General features: G+C 34.4%; 1 protein-coding gene across 1 annotated transcript; it reads right to left on the reverse strand.

The window, feature by feature from the left end:
* Positions 1–9819: 9819 nt before the first annotated feature.
* Positions 9820–11276, reverse strand: LOC149531436 (uncharacterized). Its single transcript, XM_089810935.1, has 2 exons — positions 10616–11276; positions 9820–10189 (listed from the first exon to the last, which is right to left on the reverse strand). The coding sequence occupies exon 1, from the start codon at positions 11098–11100 to the stop codon at positions 10633–10635; it is 468 nt and encodes a 155-aa protein (XP_089667061.1). The 5' UTR covers positions 11101–11276; the 3' UTR covers positions 9820–10189; positions 10616–10632.
* Between the last annotated feature and the right edge of the window lie 524 nt (positions 11277–11800).

Genomic DNA, 11800 nt, shown 5'->3' on the forward strand with positions numbered 1-11800 from the left:
GATTTAGTAATTAATACGTCATTAAAATTGAATTTTGGCTAACCAAAAGCCATTTTTTCAATATTAAATTACTAATTTCATTAAAGACTTAAAAGTTTTTAAGGCAATTTTAATCCAATTAAAGCCAAATTTTGCAATTTTTTCTCCAAATCAATTTTGTCATGGCAATTAGAATTTTTTTGACAAAATAAGATAAAAATTGCTCCTAGAGCCAAAAATCAATTTCTTGCAATTTAGCCCCATTTCAACAAAATTAAAATTTACACCAAAGCAAAACTTGAGATTTTCCAAAACTTAAGTCTAACAAGTTTTTTCTTTTGAAAGATTATTCAAATTTACACAATTATATCTGGATTTTCAAAAGAAAACATCTAAGTACAAATTTACAATTTTATCCTGCCAAATATTGTTATTTAAAATTTTGTCCGGCCTAAGGATAGAATTGGTGGCTTTAGAAAATCAAGTTAAAAAAAAAAGGGTGAAAATAAGCTAAGTCTCCCCACAATTGCCCCAAAGGTGCCAAGGCTTAAAATTTTCAAAACTCAAAATTTTTTGGGCAATCCAAAAATTTGCTGAGGTAATCAAAAAAAGGGGGTCCCCAAAGAATTTGGGGTGATGATGTGAGAACCTCACAACAGTTCCTTAGATATCTTTCCAACATAGTAACACAAGGATGCATCCCCCCCCCCCTTTTTGCCCCACGCACTGGGGATAGAGATGCACCGACGACTTGGGGACTCCATTCCCCTGTCCCCAATGGTGCCACCAGATTCCACCACCTCCGCCGAGGATGTGGATATGTCCCAATAATAACTATTTGCTGATTTGACTATTTAAGTTCAATGTTCAATGTTCCAATTCAATGCAATGTTCAAGTATTTACTCTTTTGCATCTTTATATCTTATATTGCAATACATCTTTTCATAACTAGCACTTTAAGTACCATATGTATAGTATATACAACCTCCCACAGTCCCCCACCATCATCCCCCTACCATCCCCAAATTAAGGCCCCTTTGTCCCCCCGTCCCTCAAGGTTGTGTAACTATGCTTTCCAAGCACTTATTGACTAATTATGTTTTCCCATCTACTTGTGGTTAATAGCTGGTGCTAGGCTTTATTTATGTTATGATTAACTTGAATTATTCTTGCCAAAATAGGTTGAGGAAGCAGTTGTCTCATTCGCTTACAATACTCCTAGATGTTGATGTGAGTTTTGTTCCACTACAACATACAGAATCAAATACTTAATGTTTCGAGGAGAAACACCAAACATTCAGTCCTCTCTTGATATAAGGTTATCTCTCATGCTACGCTTGCGAAGTAAGATTGTGAAATGACTTCAAGGTTCCTTCTTAATCGTGGACTTCACTGAGTTTTATGATGTGATATGCTGGTTATCACAAAGAATTAAATTTAGATAAGTTTAAGCAATAGATGAATTTTAATTATTTCTTCTTTTAATATTAAGTATCTGAATCAATTCTTGTTTTGGTCTCCTTTCGATTTGATATGATTATTCTTTTGCAGAACTATACCAGAGGATAAGAGAGCAGATCTGTAAGTATATTTCAATGTTCATAGATCTGATTAATATATTTATATTTACTGCAACTTGTAGTGGCACTCAATGTATTGTATGTGTTTTCCAAGAAGCATTTGCAATCTATATATATATATTTCAACATAGAGGCATGTCTTACGTAAAGACGTGTCTCTAGGTGAACTTGATTCACATAGGGACATGTCTCAATGTGAGGTATGCCCCTATTGGCTTAAATATGTTGATTCATATTAACAGCCCTTTAATGTTTTATAGAATCGGCTGTGATGCTGCTAATAGCAAGGAAACACATGTTAATATTTGCACATTAAATGGTATTGACTTCTTTAAAACAATCAATCACTTATTGATTTCTCAGATCAATACTTCGTATTAATGTTATTCAGTTGTTATCATTAGCAATGGTATTAATATATAATTAATGTTTATTGGATAACTAATAACACAGGCGCATATATATATAAATATAAACATTAGTTATTTAATGGTACTCATAGCAAGAGCACAAAGAAAAAATAGACATCAAGTGTATAACGGCAATAGGCCATTTAAAGATTTGATTTTATTGATTGGACTTTATCCGACTGAAGCTATAAATCATTAAGAATGTTCAGTGGGGAAATTTTCTTCCAAATGGGGTGGTAGATCCGTTGGCAAGGATCACCTTAAAACCTTTAAAGTCTTCAGTTTCCAATCTTAATCTTGCAACCAGAATTTCATCAAAAACATTGTGGGTTGATCTACTATCTAAAAGGGTTGTTACCTTTTGCCCTTTGAAGACCCTCCAAATCTTGAAAGGATGGTTCTTGAATGACCTTGAGATGCATGTAAGGTTTTGCCTTATTCATCCTTGTCACCATAATTTGTGCTTTTTTTCTTTGGTTTTCTTCCTGGCTTATTTCTCTTTCATATATTGCTTCTATATTGTGAGCTTGACTTGTTTTCCCAACTACATATCTTGGTTTCCATTTTTTTAATTAATTCATCGCAGCTATATTTAGGGATAAAGGTTCTTTTATGCCCTTCTTCATTGTAAAGTGTTCTATCCTTTTATGTGATAAGTTTGGAATTCCCCTTTTCACTTCTTTGGGCAGCATCAAGATGTGTGGCCTTTTATATTGCTTCCTGGAATGGGGCAGAACCAAATGCGCTTACAAGGCCATGGATATTACTTGATAACCCTCTATATTACTTGAGTCTTTCCTTGGATATTCTAGAAACCATAACCGCTAGTCTTGAGAACTCTGTCATATAATTTTCAATGATTCCTATTTGCCTTATTCTTGTTAATTCTCTAAAGTGGTTTTTAGAATGCTTTTGGTCAAATCTCTCAATTAGACTCTTTATGAAGGCATCATAAGTTTTTTGTTTTGGTGGTTCTGAATGATTAGGTCGTAGTGCCACCAATCATGGGCAAACCCTTCTAAATGTAGTATAGAAAATTTAATGGTGTCTTCTTTTAACATTGGGTTAAGAGATAAGTATCTCAAGTATTTAAATCCATGAACCAGCTATGATTTTTATAATTCGTCAAAGTTAGGGATGGTCAGCCTACCTACTACACATTGTATATATTCCTCTTTTTATGAACATTCTTTATTCCAACCTCAAAATATTATAAGAAAGGGACTCTTTTCTTGACTTTAGGGTCAAGTATTGCATATCCCTGGGCTAGTTTGTTTGGGTTAGTTGCATCAATTTCCTCATCTCTCCTAGATAAGAAGGAAGGTTAGGTTGTTTCATGAATTGATCCGTCAATAGTTCTATTATCACTTTTGTATTGGCTAGGGGTGACGTTCCTCTCATTCCTTGGATTGAGTCTAATGGTGTTTATGGTAGAGGTGATGTTTTGCAGAGCTTGGACTATTTGATTCATAGAAGCCCTCGATCCTTGTTCACTTCTTGTATTGTCTTGATTTGCAACCTTCACCCTTTTGAGAGCCCTTAAAGCTCTTTGACTAAGTTGCATCAACTATCGCTCATCCCTTGGGCTAGCAAGAACGATGCTCTGATACCATTATAATGACCCCAAGCTAGAGTTTCACCTATTTACATATTAACAACAATTACAAAAATAGAATTTGCAAAAATTAATCTAGCCATCAACAGTTTGGGAAAATCATACACATAACTATCACATAAGGAGTTTCTTAAGATAGGTTGCATAACAACTCCATGACCAATCACAAAACATTTTGGTAGGAACTACAAGAGGCACCAATAAATTGCCCAGCCTAACTACATGCAAAAGCATATCATATTCAAATTACAACAAACTTACATCACATAAACAGAAGGACGTCCAACTACCCCTTGGGGTGTCCTACAAGTGGCAAGAATGTCCAACAATGGCTAATTCCCCACGTGTAAATCGAATCACCTCTGTGCTCACAAGAGGTGAGAATGTCCAACTATGACCAGTTCCCCCAATTGGAGTGGTGTACTTAGTTCAAGGGAGCCAAAATGTCCAACTATGGCCAATTCCTCACTTGGATCAATCAAATCACCTCTCCACCAACAAGAGGAGGGAATGTCCAACTATGATTAATTACCCCTCTTAGGCTTAGGGAAGCCGGTGAACCAAATCTTGCAATCTCATCTCCTCCAACCCATATATGATAGGCATATGCATTGATATTAATTTATGATTAATTATCAACCCTATCGGCCTATTACAGTCATTATATAGCAATTTGCTTACATTCAAAAAGCTAGTAATGCAAACAACAAGATTAATGAAAATATAAGTGGATCAGATATAACATTGACTATAGTAAACACGATGATAGCATTGTTATTTATGGTAGCATATAGGCACATCAATGTGCTATTATCTATTACACTTATGCAGAATGAATACATCATCAATTGTAATTCAGCGTGCAATTTTAGATTCCATACCACTATAAAGATGTTGTCGTCCTGCATTTTGTCACCACAAAATGTAAGTAACAGTACGAAACTTTTTCAACTTAGTTTTGCATTTCTCTGAGTTTAGTTCATTATTTGATTAGTTAGTATTGATCAACCAATCAACTCCAATTAATATAATGAATCCTTTGACTGAAGGCTTTCGTCAAATCTTTTTCATTTTTTTTTACTGTTGAGCCTATGCTTGATTTTTGAGGCCTTCATTGTCTTTTTATTTGTTTTTGAGTATGTGTTTGCTGGTTTTTAGTCCTTTGGTCTTGCTCAAGTCATGGCTTTCGGTTTCTCTTTCCATTTGATCTAACCTAGAGCTTAATCGAAGTTGTTAGTCAAGAGAAATGGTCATTTTAGTGCCCCAAAAGTGGACTTTTTTATGCAACATCACGAATTAAAAATATCATGTTACATTTCTAATTTGACATTCACTTTTTGAAAAATATAACTTAAATTCACTTTATGTTATGTTTTTAAGTTACTTTATCATTTAATTTTTCACTTAAACTAACTATAGTGCACTTATATGTTATAATTTTAAGTTGAGTTTACTTTTTGATTTTTCACTTTTATGACTATATTAACTATATAGTTCAATTTAATTTTTAGCATTTGAATCAAATGCTCTAATAAATATTACTTGTTAAATGATATTTACATATTATATTATTAATATGATATGTAAATATAATTTATGTCCCACTTAAGTAATATTTTAATAAATTTAAATTGTATGTGCTTATTAAATCACTTAAAGTCATCAAAAGTGGACATTTCACATGTCATTACATGTAAAATCCATCAAAAGTGGAACTTTTACATGCCATTGCATCTAAAATTCAACTTAGATATATAAATCCATCAAAAGTGGACCTTTTTTGTGTCTTGGTGGACCTTTTTTATGTCACTGCATATAACTCACCCGAAATGTTCAATGACATCAAAAAAGTGAGTTTTATAACTTAAATGTGCTATTGCATCTAAAATGTGAGATTTCACTTAAAATATGCAATCACCCCAAAAAGGTAATTTTTTAAGTTAAAAAGCATATTTTAAAACATGCTTGCAATCCCAAAAGGTGTGTTTTGCACCATGGAGGGATTTTTAAAACATGCAATGACCATGAAAAGGTGTGATTTGAATCTTAGCATGTTTTTAATATATGCTATGGACACCAAAAAGGTGCATTTTGCACTAAAAGTTCATGCTTTTGCCCTAAAGCAACCCATTTTTGGAAGAACACGTGCAAAGAGCCTTCAAGAACCCATTTTTTAAGATTGTGGGAGATGTACTTTAGGGTTTTTCACAAAATCTTCTCTATTAGGGTCGTTTTTGCTATTGCATGGGTTTTCAAGCAATGAAAATCGATTTATCTTGCCATAAAACATTTTTTCAAACTCCTTCCAAGGGCAGGTTTTTGAAAAAATCTTCAAAAAACACCATTTTTGGCTCACGTTTTGGCCCAAAGAGGAATCAATTTGGCATTTTAAGTGTTCTACATTGCATCTTGGTACATGTTTTGATCTTTAACACCCAAAATGTTTTATTTCCATGCCTTGAGAATCATGTTTTTGGTCAAAAACGTCCCACATACATGTGCGACCAAAAACGTTGGGATATAGAGCAAAGATAAGGCACGTTTTGGCATCTACCATTTAAAACGCCTTATTTGCTACCTTCTCCATTTCAAATTTGCAAAGTTTGAAAGAGTCCAAGTGTTTTTGAAGAAATTTTCAACTTTGGAGCATTTTCCTCCATCATTTTTGGCATCTAATCCTCATGTAAGTGGACATGTTCTTTCTTCTTATTTAATTTGTGCTTATCTTGCTAATCTTATGCACAATATTGCTTGATGATAGCCACTTGTTGAAATTGATACCATGGAAAGTGTATTTTTCCTTTAAAAATGATGAAATTATTCATTTTCATGTTTTTGGTTTTTCCCCAAACTCCAAATTCGAATTTGCATATTGAAGAGCTTTGTTTGTTGACATGTTTGAGTCATTTGCCAAAGGTACGTTTTTCTTTTGAAGTTTTTATGTTTTGCGTGCTTGTTTTCCAGTTTTCTCCACTTTGGAGAAGTTACCAGTTCTTTCCCAAGAACTTGTTCTTGTTTCATTTCATGTGAAAGCATCATCACATTTCATTTCCATCTTCCATGTCACAACACTTCGCATCTCATCCAACAAATGCGATTACATGTTTTCCATCTCATTCACCATCCGCACATGCATGTAATATCATTTTCCGCTTTCATTTTCACTCATCTCACTTTCCATGTTCACTCGCATGACACAATCACATGAAAAAGCTTTACGTGTAACTGCATCTCCAAAACCCATTTTTGACTAAGTCACTTTTTGAAAAGTCAAAAAAATTCATTTTCATGTACTTTGACTTCACCTTTTCACCAAAGATGACTATAAAGTTCATTGTCCCTCTTCCATTTTCCATTTCCATCTCTCCATATGCAATTACACTTCATGAGCAAAATACTGCAATTCCATCATTTCATGTCATAAAGCATTTCATCTCATTCTTCATATGCACTTACATGTAAGCTCATTCTCCATAAGCATTATCATGTCATCTCACTTTTCATTCCTCATTACATGTTGCATATACATGTAATCCACTTTCCATGCAATAACATCTTGAAAGCCCAAGTCACTTTTTAAAAGAGAGTTTTCATTTACAGCCATCATATGTGTTCCATGAGTATCTAATTCATACTTCAAATACCCACTCCTCATGGATTCGTCATTGTAACTCAAATCTCAAAGCTTTCATAGATTCAATCCCATTGAAACTTTCATGTTGTAGTAATTCAAAATATGCCAAAATTTCTATAAAGAATGAAGACATCTTGTAAAGAAGGCATGCTTCAAAAAGGTGGTAATTCATTTGGTCTCCATTTTCTCGATGGTTGTCTGAGAACCTAATTTCGTGTGAGAATCAGCAAAGCACTTTGTTTAAAATAAATAAAAAGTTAAAGGTGCTGATGGAAAGTTATTCCAAGTTTACATCCAAACATTGTCAAGAAGGTTTTCAAAGTGTCTGAGAATCCAGAATGTGCCAATCTACAAAGGAGAATTCACGACGACTTGAACGAGAAAAAGTTTGATCACATCAAGATTCAAATGACAATGGACAATTCATTAAATAGAGTCGAAGGTTATCAAAAGACACAACACCATTGTTATCAAGCTGAATGCAGTGGCACAAAATACAAGAACTTTCGATCTTATGATCGTTCGGGATAGCATCACCAAGTACAAGGCCCTTTAGAACAATCCCTAAGATTGTTTCAATTCTCTTCCGTCTTTCCTCTTCTTCTTCTTTCATGTTTGTAATTGAAGAGGATGTATTACATGAAAATATGTAATTACATGTAATGGAAGCTGCACGTGTAGTTGCATGTAACCCAATAATTTCTCTTTTAGTTAGACCGGGTCAACATTGGTTGAGTTGCTCCCACTTTTTCCTCCACTTTTTGTCAACTCCTTTGCCTATATAATGAAGTGTCCCCTCATTGTAAAAATCATCTTTTTTTGTATGCAAAAAAGCTCTGCCACATTTATGCAAGTATAACTTTGATTGTGTAGTATGAAGTTGGGAGAAAAGTGAATAAAATAAGCAATTGGATTCGAAGCTTTGACTGGAAGCAATTGTAATAGAGAAAATTAAAAGCTTTGACTATAATTTGTGTTTGTTGTCTTTGATTCATGTTATTATTGTGTGTTCAATAATAGAGCATAGTGATTTAAGAAGCAATGGGACCAAAGTTTTGATTGGGACAGTTGTGGCAATACATAGACTAGGAACTTTGACTATAGCTTGTATTACCATCTCAAATTCACGAAAAATAATTAGAATTCACTACTTCTGGAAGTCTTTGTGCCCCAATGGTAGAGGTTATTCTTATAGAATAGGTTGAACAGGACTTAGAGTCAAACTAGTACGCTTTCAGCTAGCCTTTGAGTTAGTGTTAGTTTATCGGTATCACCGTTTACAACTTTAGATAGAAGTGTAGTTTGAGGTTTCATCTTGCCCATTACTCACTTTGCATGTAAGTGGATTCTTTCCTGAAACTAAGAGGAAAGAATATTGGTAACACCCCTTACAAAATCTCTCAACTCCTTGCTTACCTTGAGTTGATCCAAGGAACGGTGAGAAGAGGGAGCCTTCCCTTTAAGGTAGGAGAGACTCTGTCTCACACGCTGTGGTTGGTCATCCTATTTTGCGATTAAATTTTTATTCAAAACTGTTGGTTGCAAAATATCCACCCAATAGATGCAATATCATAGGTATAAGGGTATCTGAAGTTCTGATCAGATGTCTTTCTTAGATTGATGTCCCTTGTGTCCTTTGAATGCTCAATGATTGATCCTTAAATATCTCCTAATTTGTTTGGAGAGCTTCCCCTCTTCCTAACAGTGTCTTCCTTGGGCTACATCTCTTCATTTGCATTAACTGATTGTTTGTCTCTTGGTTCCAAACCACTTTAACAATCACTTTCCTTACATTTAATCATATTATGCTTTATTGTTTGTCACTATCTTTGATTATTATTATATCATCATTGATTGCTTCCCTACTTACTGGGATCTCCAAGAAGACTGTTATGATGCTAAATGACTTCCCCTTCATCCATTGACGGCCCAGGCCTGATTGGGCTGATTTGAAAATTGTGAAGTCATAGAATAAGACAGTATTCTGATTCGATTGCTTAATTTATGTGTTTATTGAGGGGCATGACAGCATATGTTGAAATGTACCCCAAATTTCAACCCTGACCATTATTGTCCTTATGACAGTCTGCTCTGGATTCAATTATACACCCTGCACTTAGCGTTTTGGTCAGAGGATGCTTGGCCAAGATAGGGTGAACATTGGACACCATCATGGAAATCAACATAGAGATTTTGGAGGACTCATACCTCTGCGCCAAAAATCAAATTGTGGAAATTAAGGAAATCCGACGAGAAGTTTCCTAGTATCAGAAAATAAACATTCGAATCATAGATTAAAATTGAGGAACCAAAATTTTTTCTCTGAATCTCAAGAAATATATCATGTGACAAAGTGGTGCACCAGTAAATAATTTTTTGCCCAGACCGAATCGCCAATTTTGGCACAACCTGAAAGACTCTAAGAAGTTAAAAGAGACGTATCCACAGAACTGCAAAAAAACTGAGCACAATATGCATGCTGGCACCACTAATGCAATGATTATGATTTATCAAGTCATTCAATCAATAAGACTTTATTTGGGAATGGACTGCATTTTAAAGTGAAGACGTATTGCCCTAAACAACAATTTTGTACACAATTTGATACCACTGCCAAAATCAAATCTGTCAATTAATCTCATTATATTCGATGATTGTGTATTTGCATTAGAACAACATCCTTATCCCTAAAGATGTGTCCAACAGAGAGATCCGCAATGTTGGAACTTTATTAGGCAGAAATCGACATAACTTTAAATCCTAAAATCTCAAGGTTGGCTGCAAGTAAGTGGCCCCACCTGTCAAAACCTGCTTCCTTTTGCAAAACTTAAATATAAAGAAGTAGGCAATTACGATGCAAAGCCAAGCTCAATAGCTTATACTCTATAATCTTCTATTTGCATTACAACAAACATCCTTCTCCCTGAAGACGAATCCACCATCCAGCAGAGAGATCCATAATGCTGGAACCTAATCAAATTAGGCAGTTGATCTCAGCAGAATATAACAGAAAAGCCTTAAATTGAAAATGAAAAGGAGGAAATAACTTAGTTTTTAACCCTACAACCCTAAGGTTGCCTGCGATTGACCCCACCATTCTAGACCTGCTTCCTTTTGCAAAACATAAACATAAAGAGGGACCATAACGATGTCAAGCCAAGCTCAATAGTCATATTATGAGCCGAAATTCTTATATAATTCAAAAATATGAACCTGACCAACAACATGAAGCAACACCATTTTCAGGAATTAAATCCCTGTTATATAATGTTTTACATAGATTCGACTAAAATTTTGAATCAATTCCACGAATACTGGTTTACAAGAATCCAATCTCTTGTGAGCATGGAAAACCCCACTTTTCTACAACTATCAACCCCTGAATAAATGGTTTACCTGAAAAAAGAGCTTCCTCAAGCGTGAAACTGGAAAATGAGATCGAACTTGCGTTGCCGGTCCTGAGGTTTGAACCCATGTTCTCTCGCCCAAGACCTATTAAAACAATAAAGAGCAACTGGTGGATCTGAGGAGCGCGCGCGTTTTCTCCGCTTATTTTGTAGAGCGCAAACCTCCTCCATCGTCTCCTGCAGCCTCTCCACTTCCTCGTCCTCCACCTTTATAGGCATCTGCTGGTCGCCTTCGTCATCTTCCGCCATTGCTTGCTCTTCACAACCTCCTGAGTATGTACTAATAATACCGTTTTCGCTAAGCGCCGGCTGCTGCTTTTGTTGTTGCAGGAAATTCTGGATGCTTTGCTGCGTTTCTCTGAGAGAAGCGTAAATTGCAGAGATTTCCTGTTGATTTGCTGCAGACGGCAAATATTTTGTCAATTGGGTTGCTCGTTCTAAAGAATTCGTGAGGGATATCAGAGATACTGCCATTGTTGATCCTCAAATATGTAAAGACGAACAAATTTTGCTTTAACTATCTGCAATTCATTATTTGTAGATCTTTCTGAGCCACTGAATCATACATGTGTCTTATTTTCCTGATACAAGTAATGAGATGGTGTAAAAGAGCCTTATGGCACATACGAGACTGATCAGCGGATGGAACTAAAGGACCAAAGTCCAAAATCTTGCTATATTCCATTCAATCTGCACTTAAGTGGTAATATTTTGATCTAAAAAATTAATTCTTTGATTTATCATACAATTTATTGTATTACTTTATCATCTATGGGCAAATTAGAAGTAATTATTTTTCAATAATTCGAAGTTTTGTTATTCATTTAGAAGTTTTATATTTTATACAAATGAGCTTCTCTATATAACGACATCATTAATAATGAAATTCTTTAAGAGGCAAAATAAATATGTTGCTACGTATATAGAAAGACATATAAATGAAAAGTTTAATTTTTTAAAATTAAATGATAACAAAAATTATAAAAATAAATTACCTTTATATTCAATCTAGATTATTTCATTATAGATAATTATACATTAGGCTTGATTAAATTATTATCTAATTGGTTCTATATGTTTAATATTAAAATGTAAAAAGTAAAATGTAATAAAATAAAGTTACTTAGGTTTATGTATATGTGGATTATTGTGATTAAGAAAAAAAATGTTAGAA

Source organism: Cupressus sempervirens, chromosome 11 (genome assembly GCF_028749045.1).
Source record: "Cupressus sempervirens isolate cs-2001-9-10 chromosome 11, ASM2874904v1, whole genome shotgun sequence".
Taxonomy (NCBI): Eukaryota; Viridiplantae; Streptophyta; class Pinopsida; order Cupressales; family Cupressaceae; genus Cupressus; species Cupressus sempervirens.

What these genes read in the sequence shown, in the direction of transcription:
- LOC149531436 (XM_089810935.1), bottom strand. Translation starts at nt 11,100, where the DNA reads ATGGCAGTATCTCTGATATCCCTCACGAATTCTTTAGAACGAGCAACC.